The sequence below is a fragment of the Balearica regulorum genome, chromosome 22 (genome assembly GCF_011004875.1).
Source record: "Balearica regulorum gibbericeps isolate bBalReg1 chromosome 22, bBalReg1.pri, whole genome shotgun sequence".
In the NCBI taxonomy this organism is placed as follows: Eukaryota; Metazoa; Chordata; class Aves; order Gruiformes; family Gruidae; genus Balearica; species Balearica regulorum.
In genome coordinates, this window is record NC_046205.1 from 236490 (window position 1) to 260411 (window position 23922).

At 40.4% G+C, this 23922-nt stretch overlaps 1 protein-coding gene across 3 annotated transcripts in view; it reads left to right on the forward strand.

The window, feature by feature from the left end:
• The window catches only part of KDM1A (lysine demethylase 1A), a 53059-nt gene that overhangs the window by 15114 nt on the left and 14023 nt on the right, over positions 1-23922 (forward strand). For 2 of the 3 annotated variants that reach the window (XM_075774232.1, XM_075774233.1), the window contains 13 exons: positions 865-943; positions 1902-1994; positions 2757-2863; positions 4850-4931; positions 6632-6726; positions 17812-17954; positions 18475-18565; positions 19276-19410; positions 20680-20753; positions 21465-21576; positions 21962-22094; positions 22871-23058; positions 23507-23621. In XM_075774232.1, coding sequence (XP_075630347.1) covers positions 865-943; positions 1902-1994; positions 2757-2863; positions 4850-4931; positions 6632-6726; positions 17812-17954; positions 18475-18565; positions 19276-19410; positions 20680-20753; positions 21465-21576; positions 21962-22094; positions 22871-23058; positions 23507-23621 — 1447 coding nt within the window. The remainder of the gene's footprint in view (positions 1-864; positions 944-1901; positions 1995-2756; positions 2864-4849; positions 4932-6631; positions 6727-17811; positions 17955-18474; positions 18566-19275; positions 19411-20679; positions 20754-21464; positions 21577-21961; positions 22095-22870; positions 23059-23506; positions 23622-23922) is intronic. The other variant, XM_075774234.1, reaches the window with a different exon arrangement.

The window sequence follows — 23922 nt, forward strand, 5'->3', positions numbered from 1 at the left end:
GTTCGTTATACTTAGGTGATTTCCACTTTAATTTGGTATCTGTGAGGAGCCGTGAAGTTCAGTAGTACAATTGTAGAGAAATACCCGAATAAATGACTAATTCTGGAATGTAAAATGGTGTGGGGATGCTATGTATGACCTAGATCTAGCATTGAATGGTAAAATGTTATTTAACTATTGCCATCCATGCCATGAAGTAGGATTTCTGTTGGGAAAACAGTTGTGATTTTATTTTGTGCTTTTTTTTCTAGCGTGGTGACATAATTAATATTTTCACAGGCAGCTCTTCCTGCTTGGTTTTTGAACAGTAACTGTCCTCCAGCTGTTCTTTCTTGTGCATACGTGGCCAGTGTGGTCCATGGTAGTGTCTTATACCAGTGAAGATAGATTAGATGATTAAAGGTCTGAGATAAATAAACTTCATAAGATGACAAGTACTTCTGCAGATTTTACAAAAATAATGTGAAATTTGATGCTGAAAAGTCAGATGCTGCTGATGTTGTATGCTTAAAATATCACACATACCACATGCCGTGCAGGTAGAAGGAAGGCTACACTTATAAGCATCCTGGTGCTTCCATTTTGTAGCTTTTGTTCTTGCTGTGTATATTTTCTTGCATGTGTGATTAAGAGATTGCTAACTTGATGCCTTTCCACTTATTTGAAATGGTGTAGGAAGTTAAAATGGACTGTATTGCACCTTAAAGAACACTGGAAGGCAAAGTTCAGTGCGGCTTGAATAGCACTGCCAAAGTTTAACTTAAGAGTTTTTCATCTCCTAACAGTATTTGGTAACAAACATGCACATGGTAAACACCTCTTGTATTGCTTAAAAAGTGTCTTTTATTGTTTGTTTAAATACAGCTGCAGCTCTGGTTGGATAACCCAAAGATTCAGTTGACATTTGAGGCAACTATCCAACAATTAGAAGCACCTTATAATAGTAAGTTAAGTCTTTCACTGCAAAACCATACCGTATGTATCGTTGCTATTCTTTTTTAGTTTTGGTTAGGGAAAAAGCTGCTCTGAATAAAAAGAGGACTTCAGGTGGGTCCTTTTGTTGTGCTCCATGAGTGTTCACGTACAGAATGGGATATTGCAGTATGCTCATGTTTCAGGTTTGTTACAGTTCATTTGTCTGGTAAAGAAATATATCCCTAGCAGAATTCAAAGATGAGTTGTTACAGAAGTTTCCTGTGAATGAATTCACATGCAACTTTTAGGGTTTGCTACAGCTTCATGGTGGCTTGCAGCTGTGAGATTTTCTTAATCATAAGGCTTCTGAGAGGCATTAAAAAGTTGCATAAGTCTTGAACAGACTGGCCATGATGAAAGAAGGAAGTAAGAGCAAGGAGTTATTGCTTGCAGTTGTAGGCCATTCCACCCTTCTCAAAAAAGGTCCCAACAAACTGGAAAAGGGTGGAGGGGAGCCATAAAGAAGTAGTAAATAAAGAAGAAAATAATGCTGAAGTGAACACAGATACACTGTTAAGATTGAAAATAGTGAATTATTGTGTTTGTAAAAACAAAAGAGAGAATTCAGTGCCTCAGTAATGGGTTGGCTTAATACTGGCAAATCGCATTACGGTTCTTTGTAAAGATTTCCGGATTTGTGCAGTCAATTTCAGAAAAGATGTTCTTCCACAGTAGGTAAATAGAAGCATTTAATGTCCTGTACCGCTTTTCAGGCGGTATTCAAAGCTGCAGTATAGTATGGAAAACAGCTTGTGGTTTCCAGAAAACTTTAACCACAGCCTTCTTCAGGAACATGGATTCTTCAGTAGGGCAGATGGACGTGCAGAAAGGGATATGTTCAGTGTGACTTTGCTGGATTGCTGGTTTTGCAGTACATACATGCTGCTGAACATACAGAATAATTTTAAAACATTACAATTTTTTAGGTGATACGGTGCTTGTTCACAGAGTACACAGCTATCTGGAGCGGCATGGTCTAATCAATTTTGGTATCTACAAAAGAGTGAAACCCCTTCCAAGTAAGAAACTTGAAAATTGTCTCTGATTGGAGTTTTGTTTTATTGTTTTGTGATTTGTTAGGGGACAAATTTTTGAGTGCTTTTTTAAGCTTTGCGGTGCTGAGAAAATAAGCCTGTAAAGCCACCTGGCTCTACATGTTCATGGGTTTTTTATTTTGGCATGGAGAAGCCATGTATTTAAGTAAATCACTTTGAGAGGGGAAAGTGTTTGCAAATCTTCTGTAGATAATACAGTGACTGTTGCTGTTTAATGAGTTATCTTTGTTCCTTGTTTCAATAACAAAGGACAGAAACATAGTATTGTACTTAGATCTGTTACATGTTTATATAATGCTTGAATTTTAGAAATGCTGAAATTATCTGTCCTTTCTAGGTTTTGTTCTTCTGGGGCAGAAAGAAATAAAACTATAATACTTTGTCCTACAGTAATTAAGAATCAGTTTCTTCAAACAATTATCCTTCAGAAGTATTTTTCCTCCTGTTTTCTTCCTTGACACAGATGCGCTACAGGTGTATTTTTCTTGTACCTGTCTCATTAAGAAAAAATGTGAAGTGTTTTACTGTTACCATATTAGGTACATGATCGCTTCCATTTTCTTTTTGTGGCTATTTGTTCTATTAAAGAGTTTGTTCTGTCAGAACTATGGATGAGAAGGAAGCTTCTTTTTGTTCTTGGTATCTTTTAAATGCAACTTTAACATGACTGCTTGCAACGTAGTAATGCACATATAGAGCCTGTAGCTTATTTTTCCCTTTCTTTAGCCAAGAAGACTGGAAAGGTGATCATTATCGGTTCTGGAGTCTCTGGGTTGGCAGCAGCTCGCCAGTTGCAGAGTTTTGGAATGGATGTCACAGTTCTGGAAGCCCGGGTATGAATCTCTGTGCTATTTACTTCAATACAGACACTTAACCAGTAACCACAGTCAGTACTAGCATAAGGCTAAGTATCCCAGCAGCATGCCCGAGCTGGGTAGGCTTGCGTGTAGTTACAGGCAGCTGGGATGTATTGCTAAGTACTAAACTTGCCTCACTGGGAAACAAGTGATCAGTTCTCATTGGGAGTTGGCTAATGCTTTCTCAGGGGTGGACTTCTATAGTCAGGTGCTAGTGTCATATGCTTACACCAGTAATAGCCTGGAATCTTCTTCCTTTCATGATTTTTCGCTGAAAGGCAGAATGTAAGTCTGTATTTCAAGAACTTGTCCATTGAATAGAATCATTGTTTGGAATTGCCATACAACATCAGGCAGGATATTTTTCTTGCACCTTTTAAGTCTACATTAATTCTTTATTACTATGTGTTTAACAGAGGCTTTAAAGTTATATAGAGCTACATTTTGTGGTGCGTGAACTAGCTGATTGTTCTTCCAGGAATAAGGTATTCTTTTATATCTAGCCTTGAGTTGGAATATCCCCTTTTTTTGAAGTTGAATTTTTTTTCATATAATCTAATCAATAACAGCTTGATACTAATTTAAAATAAATCCATTGACAAATTAAATTGGAGTTTATCTTATGTTTTACTCCACGACTTCATTTTGTTTGTGTATTTACTTCTGACATTCTAGCACAAATGAAAATAATTTGCCTGTTTGTTTTTTTTTATTAGTGATGTTTCGGGCTTTTAATTTTGCTAGCTACTGCTCTTCTTGCTAGGGAGCAAGAGCCGCAGGCTCTGTGCTTCACAGGTTCCATACCACTAGAGCGAAGGAGAGCGCAACAATCTTTTAAGACTCTTTTGCTCACCTGAATGTATTGTGGGGTTTGGGTTTTTTTGGCTTGTTTGTCTGTTTTGGTTTTGGTTTTTGGATTGTTTTTTTAAGCTGGAAGAAAGAGATCTGTGCTGTAACCTGGGTTTTGTTCTATGCATCTTTGTTATAACCAGTATGTAGATCTGGCAAGAGGCTATTTAAAAATAATGACTGAAAAATATTGTGCATTTTTCTCTAGACTGCTGCAACTCTTCTTGAGTAGTCTGTAATTTTCATTTTTTTAAGACTGTCTGGTGTTTTCTCACATCATGATTTCAGTGATTCAAGTTGCAGTTTCTTTGTGTCTACTCATTTTCTGTAACTGTTAGACTGTTAGTTTACATGCTTCTGAATTGCTGTTTTAATTACTAAAAATCAAACTACATTTTTATATAAATTGGTAGCTGTTTGGGATCTTTGCCCAATTGTAATTTATATTTCTTTCTCATATCATCCTGCTAGCTGGACTGAGAATAGGGAAAGGTGGCTTTTTTCCTTTTTTAAGTTTAAAATGGTAGGAAAATAAGTCTCATCCTTAAGTCAGTAGTGTGTGTCAAGAATCAACAACTTTTTTTCCTGCTTCTAAAATGGGCTGTTGATTTGTGGTTGTCTTCTTGATTGATAGCTGGCTTTTCTGTGGAGAATAGATAGGAGTAATTGGCTAATGGTTTTTCTAACCCTAACATTTTGTTTTCTCAAGCACAATTGAATTGTTTCCTGTATAGATACTGGATTTTGCGGTAGGAAGTGGGAGGAGGAAATCTAGTATGTAATGTAATGTATCCATGGATAATGAAGGATTCGTTTTAGAATCACAACAGATCCTAAAGTAGATAGTTAAATTTGTCCAAATCAGGTTAGGCATCTTCCCCCCTGCCCCCTTATTTTAAATGCAACTTAATCTTTTTTTCCCCTGAACTTAGGCAAATTAATTGAGATCAAGTGTTCATTTGCAGAGGTTCTTGGAAAAGTGTACATTCTATTTATTGAACCTTTTGGTAAGAAAATATTTATTCCATGTTCTGTAGAAGTTTCAATGATTATGTTTGTTCAAGATGTATTGCCAAATGTTACTGGAGGCTTAATATATTGTGCTTTTAAAAGGACCGAGTGGGAGGAAGAGTTGCTACCTTTCGCAAAGGGAACTATGTTGCTGATCTAGGAGCAATGGTGGTAACAGGACTTGGTGAGTTTTTAAAAGTAAAAAGGAGCGAGGAGGAAAATTGTGGGACAAGATGTTACAAATCTTTCACGGGCAAAATAATTGAGTATTTTTAACTGTTTAAAAAAGTAGAGGCTCCAGTTCAGCGTCTTTGGCAGTTAGCATTTTTCATCAGTGAATCTTCAGAACAGATGGCAGCCCACACTAAGAGCTGGGATTTTTGTTAGTGCCATAGCTCTCATTGGTCACGGAAGTCCCACAGGTGCTTGTCATGTCATCAGACTGTTGTAGATCCATTCTTTTACAGTTTGCTTGTGCTTAGTGGAATTCTTTGCTCTTTCCTTGGTGTGCCGCCCTTCTGTGTGTTTCTCCTTTGCCCAGTTCCTTTAAGGTGGTACCTGCACTGGGTTCTCTGCAGTTGCTGAGCAAGTCTTTCTAAAGCTGCTTTAGCCAGCTGCCAGTGGCCTCTGAGCTCAGGTCCATGGACTGAATTTCTTGGTAACACTTAGTTGTTCCCTTGGATTTTCCAAAGTATAAGCTAAAATTGAACATGGAGAAGTAGGAATGTAGTGAGTGGATTAGTTGAGTAGCTAAGAGCAGAGTAAATAAGAGCGAACAAATAGCAAAGTTAAAAATGGGAGAGACCCCACAGAGATGGAATATGTTTTTTCACTTAACATGGGGGGGGAAAAAACAGGAGGAGGGGGAGTGAAGAACAGAGCCATTCTAAAGAGAAAGCCCTTCTTAAAGTCAGTATTTAAACCCCAAAAGTCCTTTCTCTAAGTGATTTGAAAAATAGTTTTAAAAATAATGGCAAAGAAGTCATATTTCTTCCTTTTTAATGCTGGTTTATGGGATGGCATCAGTTATTTATACTGGTTACTCTGCTAAGATGATGGGCAGGTGTTTAGTGTGGAATACCCTTCTGTAATGCAGTGAAATGATAAAATATTATAAAACCTATAATAAAACGTGAGTTTTACTGACTTCCAAATCTTGGTGTCTGTCTTATGATTAGTCCTTTTAAATTGCATACAGAAATTGTTTCCAGACAAATAATACTGAAGTTGCACAGTCCTGATAAAGAGATTTAAGGTTGCCTAGTGAAAGACTGTAATAATTAATCATAGATGTTTCCATTCCAAAATAACCTACCCTTTGCCTTGAAGGAGGCAAAATATAATGTGGACAAAGAGATTCCTGTAGTGAACGAGATGGTTTGAAGGGCATCCTTCACATTTCTGAATCTGGAAGAGATGTGAGGAGGGAAGACTACTGAAGGGGTTGAGCTTGTGGTTTGGGAAGGTGAAAGACTGAAGTTATGGGATCTTTTCTGGGTTTGTTAGTAAACCATGGAAGAACTAAAATTTTTAATAGGTTGTTGAGCTTGAAACATGAGCTTATTTAGACCAACTTCAAAACTCTATTCTACAATTATACTAAGGTTGCTGCCCCCCTCCTAGGACTCTGCTTTTATAATCAGACCTTTTTACATACTGTCCTTTATGTGTTGGTGGGTAGGTGGTGGGGTTTTTTTCATAATCTTGTTGCAAGAATTGCTGTGAAGAGTAGACCTTTGACAGTATTACACTACTTCACTGGAATGCACTTTGCACTAGATTTGTTGTGTTTAGTCTCTGAAATAGCTTTAAATGTGGAATTATTATTTAATTGCAGACAAACTTTGCAGGAGTACTCTGTTAACTATACAAAATGTTTTCCAGGAGGAAATCCCATGGCTGTGGTCAGCAAACAAGTGAATATGGAATTGGCTAAGATCAAACAAAAATGCCCACTTTATGAAGCAAATGGACAAGCTGTAAGTCTGATACTGTTTTCATGAACCTTTTAAAAAGAAATAGTATCTCAAGCGTATTTACTACTAGGCTATTTGTCTAGCAGGGGATAGCTTCCAGGAAAAGGGAGAGGAGTAATGAAAGTGTGTGTCATTTTTTAAGCAGTGTGGTAATGCATGTCCTCGTTTCACAGTGATAAAGTTAATTTTCTTCCTAGCAGCTGGTATAGTGCTGTGTTTTGGATTTAGGATGTGTTGATAAGACACTGGTGTTTTAGTTGTTGCCACATACTCAAGGACTTTTCAGCTTCTCACACTGTCCTGCCAATGAGAAGGCAGGGGGTGCCCAAGGAGTTGGGAGGGGACGCAGCCAGGACAGCTGACCCAAACGGGCCAAAGAGATATTTCATACCATATGACGTCAAGCTTAGTATATAATGGGGGTTGGCCTGGAGGCAGTGTGGCTCAGGAACAGGCTGAGCATCGGCTTCAGGTGGTGAGAAATTGTGCTGTGCATCACTTGTTTTGTATATTCTGTTATTGTTGTTGTTGTTATCATCATCATCTTCCTTTTCTGTCCTATTAAACTGTCTTTATCTCAACCCACAAGTTTTACCTTTTTTTTTTTTTCTTTTCAATTCTCTCCCCCATCCCATGAGGGGAAGGGGGAGTGAGTGAACAGCTCTGTGGTTGTTTTAGCTGCCTACCAGGTTAAACCATGACACTGCACCTGTTCTCCCAAAACCTGTTCTTTCCACATGAGTTTTTAACTTTGAAGAGGTTTTGTGGAAGCTAAGTTCTGTTTCTTCTTCCCAAATTCATTACTGTTTTTCCTTAGATAGTTCTCTGTCTCCTCTTTGAAACAATTGTCTGCTGTGTTGGCACTCTAGATTTTGTTGTTGTTGCTGCTGCTACTTTTCCCTGAAATAAGTTCATTCTGGCTGTTGAACTTACCTGTTGCTTTTTAAAGAATTGACTAACCAATGCCATCTGGTTGAATGCGTGCAACAGTTCAGCAATAATATTCTAGAGCTGGGATTCAGAAACTTAATTAGCTTTATTTCTTTCCTCTGCAGTGTCAAGGAGTGCTGTTAGAGCTAGAAATAATAGATCCTAGTTCATTGCTGAATCTCACACGTGTGGAAGTGTCCCTACCTCCTGAATCTTAAAATACGGTACTAAGAGTAACTTCTGAAAGAAGACAGATGAGGATACTGGGCTTCTTGCTAGAGGCCTGAAAAAGTGATCTTTGGCACAAATCTGTTGTATGTAACCTGGCACCTGCAGCTTTTCTTACTGCACATGAGTGAATAGGGTGTTACATTAAACTCAGAGAAAGCTACCAAGGCATTGTAGACAGTTCTAGCAGTCAGTCTGCTCTCACGTTGTGAAGCCAGTCCTGCAGGTAATATGCTTGCCTCTGCCCTGCTGTGTGCCCCCTCCCCCAGCTGTTTTCAGTGTCTGCCCAGGTAATGCTTCAGTATCTCACAGCAGGGCAGATGTATCCCTGTGCAATTTGAGGACACTCCTTCTATTAACACCACCCAATAAGACACGATTCAGCTACTTTGAACTTCAGACCATGCTTTTATTGTCTCAGTAAGCACTGTGGTGCCTGCAGCTGGACTACACAGCTTTCCTTTCTGTTCACAGTATGCTAGATCACTTATATCCAGCTAAGCCCCTCTGGTATATGCAGCTCCAGCGTCGTGTGGTCCAGGAATTTCCCTTACTTATAAGATAGGCACTTACAGAAGAAGCCAGTGGGAGTGGGTTGTTTGTCTGATTCCTTCCGATTACTCTAGTGTTTGCCTGTAGTGTATTCATATGCTATTGATCCTAGGAGACCCTTCAGCATAGAAAAGATTCTTACTGCACCTTTGGCTAACCTTGTGGGACACGTAACATTACCTCCTTGTGTTCAAAGATGGTTGTTTCAGCAAGGAATTGCTGCTGTTTAGATCTGTGCATTTATTAGTATAATGACAGGAAGTTTGTAACACTAGTCATATTGTAAAAAGGCATGTCACAAAATTTTTCAGCTTATCTGTTAGGAACAAAGCTTGATATGTATAACTGGATATATTGTCCAGACTGAACGTTATCACTTGCTTGTGATTAATGTTGTCTTGGTGACTACATAATCAACCCAAGTGCTATTCCTTGGTTTAAAAATAAACAAGATTGCCTCTATGTGCTGTTTGTTCCCTAGCATGTCTGTCATGTTTAGCTTCTGGAACATTTGGCTAAAAATGGCTTCAAATTAGATCACAGAATCACAGAATGGTAGGGGTTGGAAGGGACCGCTGAAGATCATCTACTCCAACCCTCCTGCTAAAGCAGGATCACCTAGAGAAGGTTGCACAGGGTCACATCCAGGCAGGTTCTGAATCTCTCCAGAGAAGGAGACTCCATGAAAGTCTCTGGGCAGCCTGTCCCAGTGCTCGGTCACCCTCAGAGGGAAGTTTTTCCTCATGTTGAGATAGAACTTCCTGTGTTCTGGTTTGTGTCCATTGCCCCTTGTCCTGTCACTGGGCACTGCTGAAAAGAGTCTGGCCCCATCCTCTGGACATCCACCCTTTAGGTATTGATAAGCGTTGATCAGATCCCTTCTCAGTCTTCTCCAGACTAACCAGCCCCAGCTCTCTCAGTCTTTCCTCATTTGAGAGATGCTCCAGTCCCCTCATCATCCTCGCAGCCCTCCACTGGACTCTCTCCAGTAGTTCCCTGTCTGTCTTGAACTGGGGAGCCCAGAACTGGACACAGTACTCCAGATGTGGCCTCACCAGGGCAGAGTAGAGGGGGAAGAGAACCTCCCTTGACCTGCTGGCCACACTCCTCTTAATGTACCACAGGACACCATTGGTCACCTTGGCCATGAGGGCACACTACTGATCATGGAGAGCTTGTTGTCCACCAGGACTCCCAGGTCTTTCTCCGCAGCGCTGCTTCCCAGCAGGTCAACCCCTAACCTGTACTGGTGCTGGGGTTATTCCTCCCTGGGTGCAGGACCCTACACTTGCCTTTGTTGAATTTCATTTGGTTCCTCTCCGCCCAGCTCTCCAGCCTGTCCAGGTCTCTCTGAATGACAGCGCAGCCTTCTGGTGTGTCGGCCGCTCCTCCCAGTTTTGTATCATCGGCTAACTTGCTGAGGGTACGCTCTGTCCCTTCATCCAGGTCATTGATGAATATATTGAACAAAGCTAGTTAATAATGACAGTTAATTAGGAAGAAAAGTTGTGTGAGTAGTGATGATGGGTATTTTAATCTTTTACCAGCCAGATACCACAAATGCCAATATAGTCTTGATTATGTGATATTCAGTATCTGTGCATCTATCTGTGATCATATCTCTGTATTGGCTGTAGCTCATGACCATCTAAACTGTTAAAGGTTGTTACTTCGTATGATGAAGTAAATTAAAATGGAAGCTCTAGAAAATTTGAATTTCCTTGCTCAGGTGTGGTGCATTTGTGCCTTGAGAGCTGTGTGTTTTGACATGTACTGCTGGTGCTGTCGTTCTCTTTTGTTTTTTATAATATACTCCATGATAGTACTTCCACCAAGGCGGTTATTTTGTTAACCCTTTCTTTTCCTTTTTTCTAGTGTTGCTAAAATTTTTCCTTTGATTATTAGCACTTGTAAAAATTAAATGCTGATTATCTATTTCTGCAATGTTTTCACATCTTAGTACTTTGGTATAAAGCTTGTAATGAAATAGCTGTGCAGGCTACTTACATGTTATTTCTTTCTGCTGCAGTTGTTGAAAGGACACTGTCATGGTTCTATTTTATAAACAGTGAAAAATAAGTTTAGTTTAAGCTGAAATCAGCCCAAGTCCATTTGTTTCCCTCCTTGTCCTCAAATCTTCTCAATTTTTGTCTGCCAGTAACAGCCAAGAGCACAGCCTTTCTTGTCCCAAATAGAGCACTAATGTTCCATGTCTGCCTCTGGCATTTTGGGAAACTTCATGGTGCTTGACAGGAGGCAAGTTGTAGCCTTTAATTTAGCTAGTTCTTCAGCCATCCTAGGGAGTGTCAGAGATCTCCTCGGAAAACAATATATACCAGATAACAATTCAGACATGTAAAGCAGGGAATGCATCTAGAAGTCTAGGGACAAGTAATGATGGAGTGTTCTTCATAGCTTGGCTACTGTCTTGACAGCTTTCTACATCTGCACGGTATCTTTTCAATGGTTAACCATTGCTGCCAGTCTGTCTACGTCTGTCTCCACTATATCCATTTTGCTGAAGGACATGCGCACACCTGCAGGGCTATGATCCCGTTGGCATTACGGAGACATGGTGGGATGGCTCGTATGACTGGAGCGCTGGGGTGGAAGGCTACAGGCTTTTTAGGAAGGACAGGCAGGGGAGATGAGGAGGGGTGTTGCCCCCTATGTCAATAACAAGCTGGAGTTCATGGAGCTCCACCTGGGAATGGGTGAGAATCCAACCGAGCGCTTATGGGTCAGGATTAAAGGGAGCGCAGGGACAGGAAACACGATAGCAGGGGTCTGCTACAGGCCACCTGACCAGGGAGACCGAGCGGATGAGGCCCTCTGTAGACAGACAGGAGTAGCCTCACGTTCACAAGCCCTGGTCCTCATGGGCGAATTCAGCCACCCCGATTTCTGTTGGAGGGGCAACACAGCAGGGCACAAGCAATCCAGGAGGTTCCTGGAAGGCATTGATCATAACTTCCTTCTCCAAGTGAAAGAGGAGCCAACAAGGAGAGGTGCCGTGCTGGACCTTGTTCTCACCAACTGGGAGGGTCTGGTGGGGAAGGTGAAGCTCAAGGGCAGCCTTGGCTGCAAGGACCGTGAAATGGTGGAGTTCAAGATCCTCAGGGCAGCGAGGAGGGCGCACAGCAAGCTCACTACCCTGGGCTTCAGGAGAGCAGACTTTGGCCTCTTCAGGCATCTGCTTGGTAGAGTTCCATGGGACAGAGCCCTGGAGGGAGGAGGGGCCCAAGATAGCTGGCTAGAATTCAAGGATCGCCTCCTCCAAGCTCAGGAGCAATACATCCCAACAAAGAGGAAGTCAGGCAGAAATGCCCCGAGGCTTGCATGGATGAACAAGGAGCTCCTGGACAAGGTCAAACAAAAAAAGGAAGCCTACAGAGAGAGGGTGGAAGCAAGGGCAGGTAGTGTGGGAGGAATACAGAGAAACTGTCCAAGCAGCCAGGGATCAGGTTAGGAGAGCTGAAGTCCTGACAGAATTAAATGTGGCCAGGGATGTCAAGAGCAACAAGAAAAGCTTCTCTAGGTACGTCAGCGATAAAAGGAAGAGTAGGGAAAATGTGGGCCCCCTCCAGAACGATATGGGAGATTTGGTTACCCGGGATATGGAGAAGGCTGAGGTACTCCACGACTTTTTTGCCTCAGTCTTCACTGGCAGGGGCTCCAGCCACATCACCCAAGCCGCAGAAGGCAAAGGCAGGGACTGGGAGAACAAAGAACCACCCACTGTAGGAGAAGATGAGGTTCCAGACCATCTAAGGAACCTGAAGGTGTACAAGTCCATGGGACCTGATCAGCTGCATCCGTGGGTCCTGAGGGAACTGGCGGATGAAGTGGCTAAGCCACTCTCCATCGTATTTGAGAAGTCGTGGCAGTCTGGTGAAGTTCCCACTGACTGGAAAAGGGGAAACATAACCCCCGTTTTTAAAAAGGGACACGAGGAAGACCCAGGGAGCTACAGGCTGGTCAGTCTCACCTCTGTGCCCAGCAAGATCATGGAGCAGATCCTCCTGGAAACTATGCTCAGGCACATGGAAAATGAGGAGGTGATTGGTGACAGCCAACATGGCTTCACTAAGGGCAAATGGTGCCTGACAAATTTGGTGGCCGCCTTCTATGACAGGGTTACAGCGTTAGTAGATAAGGGAAGTGTGACAGACGTCATCGATCTGGACTTCTGCAAAGCATGTGACATCCTTGTCTCTCCAGTTTAGCGACATGGATTTGACGAATGCACCACTTGGTGGATAAGGAATTGGCTGGATGGTCACACTCAAAGAATTGTAGTCAACAGCTCGACGTCCAAGTGGAGAACAGTGACGAGTGGCGTTCCTCAGTGGTCGGTATTGGACCAGCACCGTTTAACATCTTTGTCAGTGACGTGGACAGTGGGATCGAGTGCACCCTCAGCAAGTTTGCCGACGACACCAAGGTGTGTGGTGCGGTCATCGTGCTGGAAGGAAGGGATGCCATCCAGAGGGACCTTGACAGGCTGGAGAGGTGGGCCTGTGCAAACTGCATGAAGTTCAACAAGGCCAAGGGCAAGGTCCTGCACGTGGGTCAGGGCAATCCCAAACACATCTACAGGCTGGGCGGAGAATGGATTGAGAGCAGCCCTGCGGAGAAGGACTTTGGGGTGTTGATTGTATGAAAAGCTCAACATGAGCCGGCAGTGTGCGCTTGCAGCCCAAAAAGCCAACCACGTCCTGGGCTGCATCACCAGCAGCGTGACCGGCAGGTCAAGGGAGGGGATTCTGCCCCTCTATTCTGCTCTCATGAGACCCCTCCTGGAGTAATGTGTCCAGCTCTGGGGTCCCCAGGACAAGACAGACATGGGCCTGCTGGAGCAAGTCCAGAGGAGAGCCACAAAGAGAATCAGAGGGCTGGAGCAGCTCTGCTATGAAGACAGGCTGAGAGAGTTGGGGTTGTTCAGCGTGGAGAAGAGAAGGCTCCAGGAGGACCTTACAGATTTTTCCAGTACCTAAAGGGGCCTACAGGAAAGCTGGAGAGGGACTGTTTATCAGGGAGTGTAGTGACAGGACAAGGGGGAATGGCCTTAAGCTGAAGGAGGGTAGATTTAGATTAGATATTAGGAAGAAATTCTTCCCTGTGAAGATGGTGAGGCCCTGGCACAGGTTGCCCAGAGAAGCTGTGGCTGCCCCTGGCTCCCTGGCAGTGTTCAAGGCCAGGCTGGATGGGGCTTTGGGCAACCTTGGGCTAGTGGAGGGTGTCCCTGCCAATGGCAGGGGGTTGGACCCAGGTAGGCTTTAAGGTCCCTTCCAATCCAAACCATTCTGTGACAAAGTGTATGAGAATTGCTTGCTCTGCACTGAAGTCATAAGTCTCTCTTGCTGGTCATATCTGTATGATGACCCAAGATTGAGCAGTTTTATACCTTCAATTACCACTCTTCTAAAGTGTGGTTGTTCTTGCAAGTCTCTTGTTCAGTAGATTGTGCAAAAATCTTCCTTGTTTCTGCTTTCTTCCATTGATTTAGAGAGTTTGGGTTTTGTCGTTGCCATGGTGTTAACCTCATTAAGAAAGACTTTTCTCCAAAGAGAAATAAAATTCTCTGCATATAGGATGGGCTCTTAAGGATTGTAAGTTTCAGTTCCTTTCTTTGTGGTGAGTTAGTTTCCTCCAAAAACTTTACTGATTTTGGAGTTCTGAATAGCTTTGGTAAGTTCTACTGCTTGCACAGGTGCTTAAGCTTCTGAGGCATTGATGTCACCTGTGAAAAGGTAGGCAATGTAAAAATCAAAATGTCATTTTCCTTTCTTCATCCTCACTTCATATTGCTGGGAAGTGTGCATTTTGTAATGCTATCTTCCAGCTTGTTGTCCACCAGGATCCTTGTATCCTTTTCTTCAGAGCTGATACCCAATGATGGGGTATTCCATCACAGTTTCAAGGCTTTGCCTTTGAATTGTGTGAGGTTTTTGTCAGCCCGTTCCCCCAACTTGTTGAGCTTACACTGAGGGGAGAAGAGATTGGGGAGGCCTGACAGCAGACCTTATCCATAAAGTCTGAGGGAAAGAGGAATTCAGTACTTCAGCCTTTACCGTATTTGTTACCCCTACGTTCAGGAGCAGGTCTGCAGTCTGCCTTACCCTTACTTTTTTGCTACTGCTGTGTATGCAGAGAGCCTTCCTTCTTGCCCTCTGATGTCCAGCATCTCAGTTTCAACTCTGACTTCTGGTTTTCCTCATGCCATCTCTGCATGCTTGTGCAGTGCTTCTTCATTCATCACAGATGACTTGTGGGGTAATAATAGGTGCTTAAGCTGGAACTGGGAAGATGAAGCTTAAGTGGTAAAAGTGATTACCATCAGTTTCTTGAAATGGGCTCTAATTTTGATTTTTCAACCTTCAGGAGAGCTATCCTACACCTCTACATACAGAAAAGATCTTAGAAACCTAATTGTTCAGTGGAGTCTGCTCTGTGGCTCTAGAGAGCCTCTGTTCAGTCTTAAGGCAGTGCTTAGTAGTAGCAAGTCCTCTGTTTTCCATTGAAATTTCTACTGAGGATGTGAACCAAGTTCTGGCCCACAGAGACAGGGCTTTTACTTAAGCCAGAAACTGCAGCACCATCCTGTTATCCCCAGGGCCTTCTCTTCAGAGGCAGAATCATTTATCCATGGATTGACTCTCAGGAAGTATCCTAGAAAACAAGTCATTAAGATCACGCCTTTTCATTTCCAGCCCTTCCTTTTTCATGATTAAAAAATTAAAAGAGCACGGTAGTATGTACCCATGCTATTAAAGTAGATCCTAGTGTTCAGATCTGGTACAAGAATGCAAAGGTTAAGTCAGTGGTGGGTGTATCACTGGAACGTGACAAAAAATTCCCATTTGGGAACTGCCATTTGAATCTTTCCTTATACCTTTGCTGTGCTCAGTAGCCTTGTTGAAGCTTTCTGGTACATACAGGAAAATAGTCTCATAATTGTGAAATACATGTTCTACTTATTCAAAAAGATTTGGGCTTTACACTATAATAGGTGCAAATTACATCGTTACATAGCTATGGAGTTATATAATTGTTATCAAACGTAACTGGCAGCAGCTACTAGAGAGGATGGCATAGAGGAATCACAAGTACAGGTCTGGCTAAAGAGGAAGTTTCAGCATGTAATTCTGCAGGGGAACAGTATCAATCAGGGAAGGTGATAGGGGTCTTTGGGATAGATTTCCAGTTTGTACACAAATGAACAAGCAGAAATGTAAGTATACAGCTATACCTTGAAATTGTAGCTTGGACAAGACTGGAGATAAGTACAGGGAAAGTTTGAAATATCTTCATATAGAGTTAAAAAAAAAATAATCTTTAGATATGTGTTCTAGTCGTAACGTAATATGTCTTCTATAGTGATGCTTCATGTAATACTGTCAGCTCAAAGACTGGAATATCTCAAAACTTTTATCATGTTTTAAAAGGGCATGATCCTGAGAAGTTAATAGTGAATATAGCATCGAATATAGTAGTGTTAAATATGAGATCATTAATTTTTGAGACATAATAACCTTAAGTGATAGGAGAATTTCAGTAATAAGAAAAAAAAGAACCTTGCACTGATTGCAGAGTAGGTGAGTCACTAATCTGTGGCAGCCATGAGGTGGGGGAGGAATCTTCATTCTTAAGATTCTCTCAGAAAGGTAGATCCATCAGAAATAGGGAAATTCATTTCATGATGCAGTAAGGCACTATCTGCTGAACAGCATGGGATTCTTAAGACGTTTTACTGCAAGAGTAGTGGAAGAATTAACATCTTAATATAGGCAGATGGAAAAGTTGGCTTGTTAGGCTTGTGATATGTACCCAGAGATGAAGTACGACTATTAATTGTGAACCTCAGTGTTTCATTCTGGGAAAATGCCAGACAGACAAGATTTACAGAGGTAGAAGATAACCATTAGCACAAGAATGAATGCTGAGAGTGGCCAGCTGCAAAGTGGAAGAGGGATCCTAATAGAGCAATGAGATCCTGATACAACTTCCCAGTCGACACAGAGTATACTATTGAGTTAGGGGTGAATAACAATTGGAAAATAACCATCAGATAGAGTCACAGGGGTAGGCCTTAGGACTGTTAACAGGACCTCTCAAACTCTTTTTGTTCTAGTTAGCAATCATCCAAGAGATTTCCCAGTCTTTCTGAAGTGCATGCTTTTTTTTTCTCCTCCTCATACTGATCTTTCTCTTACAGTCATCAGTGTTTTCTCTCTATCCTTTATTTAACCTAGGCTGGGTTTAACAGGTGTTAATACTGTGTGGTGCTTGCTCTTTTCAGCACATGCAACCGTCATTATCTAACTGATATTTCCACGCTGGCAGCAGCACACACTATTTAAATTAGTATCTTCAGTACAGTCAAATACTACCGTTCCTGAGGAGAAGTGGAGAGGGAGGTGCTGATCTCTTCTCCTTGATGTCCAGGACACGTGGGAATGGTTCAAAGGGGACCAAAATGCACCAGGGGACTTTTAGACTGGATATTAGGAAGCGTTCTTTACCAGGAGGGTGGTCAAACACTGGAGCAGATTTCCTAGAGAGGTGGTCGATGCCCCAAACCTGTCAGTGTTTGAGAGACATTTGGACAGTGCTTTAACTTGGTCAGCCCTGAATTGTTCAGGCAGTTGGGCTAGATGATTTTTGTAGGTCCCTTCCAACTGAAACGTTCTGTTCATGCTGACCACTTCAAAAAGTAAGTTTACTGTCTGTCTACTTCACTGAGATATGCCAAGCCTTCTAAAACCTTGTGATTGTGTAGATCCTACCATCAGAGTGGTCTCTTGTCCCATTGGCAAGCTTCTGGAGTTGAACACATTTTCCAGTAAGTAAATCTTCGTGTGCCCATAAATTGGTTTGCTTTCCTCATGCAAGAGAAGTCAGTTGTCATTGTGATTTGCCAGCTCTTCTTGTAGCTATTTGGCCAGACATCCTGGCAAAGTGACTTTGTGTGGTACAGACCTTGGTGTTTGACCATTTGAGAGCACTAAGGGTATTAAATATCTTTTCACAAGGGCTATTCTGAGCTACTTTTTTGTCGTACTCTTGAAGTGTCACTCTAGTTTAGGGCATGTGATACTTTTTTTTTTTTTTTGAGCACTGAGAATTTATCTGCACCCTGCCTTTCTTATTCCTCTGATTTGGGGAATGATAGCATTTTGAGTTCGTTATAAGGTGTTGTGAATTTAGACTGCACTAGACAAGGTAATCTGTGTCATTGCTCTGGTTTCTTTTAAGATTTTCTCTGTACTACTCAAGTGTCTTGTCTCTGAGGCTTTGAATTTTGGTGACCTATATTTTTTCTTTTTTATTTATGAATAGGCTATTAAGAAGGAAGTTTGTTCTTTTGACTCCTAGGTTCCAAAAGAGAAAGATGAAATGGTGGAGCAAGAATTTAATCGTCTCCTGGAAGCCACCTCCTATCTTAGTCATCAGCTGGATTTTAATGTTCTCAATAATAAGCCTGTCTCCCTAGGTCAGGCTCTGGAGGTTGTCATACAGTAAGTGACTTCTCTTTTCGTGGTAGACTTTCCTATTTTCTGGAAGGTTTTCCAAAATATACCTGAAACAGTTGTAATGCTCCTAGGGTAAGCTGTTTGGTCTTTGCTGAGTTCTTGTTTGTGTATGTGTTTATTGAAGCAAAATATGCCAAAGACAGTTAAAGGAACAAACATATTTTCTTGAAAGCTTCCTGAAAATCACTACTACAGTAACTGATAGTGGATAGTTGACTTAGTATGAATTGGCATACATAGAGCCCACTTATGCTACTTGAAAGCTAATGGCATTTGTAATGTGCTTTTTAATAATAGTAGGTAACTTCAGACTCACGTTTTAGCTAGTCAAATATCCCTTATTTACAGAAACTTGTATTAATTTTCTAATTGCCATATGAGTATTTACTAAAATATCTCATGACATGCTTTTATTGCATTACACTAATAAGATTGTGATAATGAGTTTTCTCAGTAACTCCAGGATTTTTATGTTGAATTGACTCTCACTTCTTACCTTTTCCAGATTGCAGGAGAAGCATGTGAAGGATGAGCAGATTGAACACTGGAAAAAAATTGTGAAAACACAGGAGGAATTGAAAGATCTCCTTAACAAGGTAAGATGATGACTTTTAGAACAAGAGGATAGCATTGCATTCCTCAAAGTGGCAAAATGTACAAAAACTTCCATGGAAAAATATCAGAAAGCTGTCATTAATGCTGTTCATTTAAGTCCTGCCTAGAAGCACTGTTATGACAAAGGAGTCTCTGTTTTTTGAGGAGCACATAAGTGATTAGGCAGAAGCCTTTACAACATAAATATGGGAAAAGAAAGGGAGAGGATAAACATGATACAGTGTTGTGTCATACCTTTCTTTAGAGATGTTGATAATGACTGAGGCTTTGGGGGGTTTATTTCAAAATGTTTACTTTACCACCAGACAGATTTGTGGTATAGAAACAGTGTTTTAGGCCTACTTACAATGTTATTGGTTGTGGTGGGTGACATTTTTACTTCTCCATGTAAGTTTCTCAAATGAAAAAAACTGAGGACAGTTCTCATATCCAAAGTTATTTACAACATATTTTGTAAGAAATCAATGATGTTGGATTTAAGCCATGTTGTTTGGCATTGGTGGTATTTATTGTGGTTTCTTGGAGGTAGTATTGCATATAAGTAACATCTGCCAAACCTAGGAAATCTCTTAGGTATAATGGCATAGTTTGAGATGAATATCCATTTTACACAGTAACCTGCATGAAATCTACCTTCCCTCATCTTTCCCCCCCACCCCCTTCCTCCCTTTTCCTACTCCACCTGAAAAAGATGGTGAATTTAAAGGAGAAGATTAAAGAACTTCATCAACAGTATAAGGAAGCATCAGAAGTGAAACCACCTCGGGATATTACAGCAGAGTTCCTTGTGAAAAGCAAACACAGAGATCTGACTGCACTTTGCAAGGTAAAGGATGACATACATACAGCACTTAAGTCAGTGGTTTCTCAGGACTTCAGCAGCTGTATAGAATTAGCCAGACATTTCCACATTTCTCACTTCAATCCAACGCTCTCAAGAGAATGTGATTAATTATTATTACAACCCAGAGTTGTAATACTGATAACAGAACTGCATTAAGTACCTTTAGTTACCCGTCTTTCATGGCTCATGATGGAGAGTGTTATCATGTTGAAGGCTCAATTTTAGGTAACAGGCTGTGCTGGCTCATGACAGACAGCATTTAATATTTTGAAGGCTAAATTTTAGATCAGACTTGGTCTTTAGTACTGCTGGGGTCTCACAATAGCCTGGAAATATGTATTTGAAGAGAAATGCTCTTTCTCAGAGATAAAAAAGGTGGTTTCCTGAGTAAAAGACTTCCTTCTATCCAAAGATTATCATTTACAGTGCTCCATCTTGACAAGTAGAGTTAGTCCTCCCCTCTGTGTGTCTTGTGATGCAGAAATATGCCTTAAAAAGGAAACCTGAAAAACTGTTCTTTCTATGATAGTGAAAGACACCTTGGTAACTCAGGTCAGATAGAACCAAGGATCATTTTTTAGCTACTTCTTCAATAGAAGATACATACCTTTATCTGGAAGCTCACTGTGTTTGTGTATACATAAGCAATAGCTCTTCTATTTTGTCACCAATGAACAGCTTTGTGCTCTTGTTGCTATTATTGGACACTCCAAATTATTCTACCTGGAGGGAAAATGATTGTTGCCTTTATACTTAGTTCTACTAATGTTTTGTAAAATAAGGAGGAAAAAACCCCAACTCTGAAAGAAGCTTGAATTAGATCTTGTCTTTGCCTTTTGCATGACTGGTTCTGCTTTGGAGAACCAATTCAATACTAACTATAATCTTTTGAGAGAAAGAAGAATACAGATAACATTTTGTGCAATATGAAAAAACTCTCAGTTCCATAGGGACCCTTGGAATATCAGGACTGTAATGGACCTTCATGTTCTTCAAATCCGAGTGTTTAAATTCCTGAAATAATAGCATACTAGTATTTTCTGCAGTGTGTCATAGACTCCTGTGTATACAAACAGCAAAAGGGCAAAATATACTGGATTAAATGTTGAAGAAATAAATAACTTGATTTAGATTCTACTAAACCCATGAATCTTGCACTGATTTCTCTTGAGATTAGGTCTAATCTGATGCTACATGATGTCTTTAAGTCCTTTTAAACTGATTTTAATGTTAGCTTTTAATCTTATTTAGGAGTATGATGAATTGGCAGAAACACAAGGAAAGCTGGAAGAAAAGTTACAGGAACTTGAAGCCAACCCACCAAGGTAAATATACAAACTCTAAAAATACCCAGGAAAGCAGTTTATTTAACTACTTTTCACTGCGTTTCAAAAATGCTATGGTATGCTTTCTTTTAATTATCATAACTCATGATTAGGGTTAGGGAGGTGCAAACACAAAATTTGAGCTCCCTCAGTTTTAGAACTCATCTTCCTTGGTTTTAGAGGTGACTCTGACAAAAATGGTCGTTCTTAGCTAGGGCGCATTACAGTGGAAATCCTTACTGGAACCAGTGGTTGCAAGGTCTCGGGAAGCCTTTGAGATTGGAAATCTCCATCAATAATGATAGCATACCAATCCTCCTTATTTTGGCAGAATATTATTATTTTGTGTTCTGGGTGATTATTACTAGCTTTTTATTTGTCATCTTTATACAGGCTACTTAAGCTGTTATTTATGTAACTTTTTTTTATTTCTAAAGTTAAGTTTCTAGCTTCACTTAGAATATTTTACATGAACTCCACTTTGAAAATGTGAATTTGCTGATTTTTTGATATTCAGCTTTTATGAAGGAGGTCCGAATGTTTGAAACAGAATCTGCTTGTGTTCTTTTTAAAATTTCTTTATTTCTCCACTAAGGAGGGACTCAAACAAAAAAGATCGTGAATAAATTTTCAAAAGCAATGCATTTGCAATATCCTACTCTAGCAATCTAAATGTCTTTGTATTATCCTTTTTTTTTTTTTTTTTCCTAGTGATGTTTATCTGTCATCAAGAGACAGGCAAATACTTGACTGGCATTTTGCAAACCTAGAATTTGCTAATGCCACACCCCTATCTACGCTTTCACTGAAGCACTGGGACCAGGTAGCTAATTAATGTATTCATTCAGCAATACACTGAAAAGTTGTATTTATTTTGTTCTCATGGAGCTATATTAACAGTTGCTAAACACTTAAGTGCTATCTGCTTTTATGCAGGTACTGACCTCTTATGTGGTTATTATCTGCTGATGAAATTCCAGACAGCTTTTTGTTAGTGCCAAAACAATCTCTAATAACGCTGTCTATTGAAGGCTCCTATACTTATTACTTGACTAATAAACAGAAAGGGTTTCAAATTTGACTCGCTGTTTAAAAATTTTTTTGAAAAAAATGTTGCCATTGTGTAGAGTTGCTGATTACTTACTATTGAATTCTATTCAATGTGATTTCATTATAAATGCATATTTTTTTATGCATCTTCATTTTAGGATGATGACTTTGAATTCACAGGCAGTCACTTGACTGTGAGGAATGGATATTCCTGTGTGCCGGTAGCCTTGGCAGAAGGGTTGGATATTAAACTAAACACAGCAGTTCGACAGGTTCGCTATACAGCATCAGGTAAATGAAAGCACGTCCTCTGGAAAACTGCTCTGAGGGAGTATGGTCATAGAAATTAGATTTCAGTGCTACTGGAAGCAGATGTGAAGCTGGATCTCATAAAAACCCTCCCATGATAGGTTTTGGGTTAGGAAAAACAGTCACATTTCTTATTGTGATTAATTAGTAGGAAGCTGTTAGAGATTTGTTAATTTTTAATGTTTTTTGCTTATTTCTGTGGCTGGTTTGGCACCATCCTTTTCAGTTGTATTTACTGATTCACAAGTTCACATTCATCCTTCCATTTCTTTACTTAATTGATTGAAGTGTTTGGAGTAAGAAATCTTGGACTGCTTAAGACTTGGTGCCACAGGATCTGATATTAGAAGTATAAATGAATGTAGTATAGACTCAAACAAATGGAAGGAATATATCTTTTTGTTGTTCTTCAAAGCATTTGTCTCAGGGAAACTGTCAACTGGGAGAGCAACTCAATGAGAGGCTCAGTTTCTACTTGCTATTTATTTATGCATATGTTTAAATATCATTCCTCGCCTAGATGAACTTTAAGCTTATCCTAGTATGGCCGTTTTCAGATGTTGTGTAAATTACGCTTTCTGGAATTAAGCCAGTAACATTCACTTGCCTACAAATTAAGTAATTGTTAGTGTAAAGCTGTCTCCATAACTGAAATGTTTTCTGATGTGGATATGTTTTTATGGTAGTTTCTTTAATTTTTAATCCAATGCTCTTGCCTCCTGGCTTATTAAATGATTGCTTTTCTCTCCCCTTTCCAGGCTGTGAAGTGATAGCTGTAAATACCCGATCTACTAGCCAAACTTTCATTTACAAATGTGATGCTGTGCTGTGTACTCTTCCCTTGGGAGTATTGAAACAGCAGCCTCCAGCAGTACAGTTTGTGCCGCCTCTTCCTGAGTGGAAAACTTCTGCAGTGCAGCGTATGGGATTTGGCAACCTTAACAAGGTGACTTGGTCATTGGGGGAACTGCAGCAGAGCAGCCGTTAAGATGGATAGAATCTGAAATGTGTATGGAATGATGTATGTTGGGTGAGAGGAAGAGCATTTTTTTCCACTGCTATTTTGCTAGATTTTGATGCTGAAAATTATCTGAAGAACTGTAAGGACCTCTTCTCTATTTCAAACAATTTTTAATTAGTTAAATTTTAGAAGTAGGTTGACTCAATATGTTTGCTGTAGCTTGTTAAGCAACAAATTTGTAAGCTATGACAGCACACTAACTATGCTGTGGAAGGCAATATAGGTATACACCTTTATCTACTGCATATAAGTAATACGTATTTACCAGATTTTCCTTTCTTGACCTTTCCAGTGATAAACATAAATGAGTGTAATTGTCTTTAGTTTTATTTTTTCTGTGCACTCTTCCTAACTTGATTCTTTTTGTTTCTAGGTTGTGTTGTGTTTTGATCGTGTCTTTTGGGATCCAAGTGTCAATTTGTTTGGTCATGTTGGTAGCACTACTGCAAGCAGAGGAGAACTTTTTCTGTTTTGGAACTTGTACAAAGGTAGCTGTGGTGCATGTCTACTTTTGCCAGTGTCTTTTTTGTGGAGTTTCAGATCTAGAAAAGAGCACTTTTTAAGATGCTGTTAGTGTTCGCATATGGGTATGATAAGATAGTATTTGTACGAAGACAAATGGAAGCAAAGAGCACCACTGACTTGCAAATTATTCTGTAGTAAATTAGGGCAGAACATGGATGAGTACAGGTTTACTAATGCTGAATTCCAGGTTATGTCTGTTAAATTGCCTTGCAACCTATCTACTATAACATTTATATAGCATTTTTATAGGCTACTTTCTTGTCT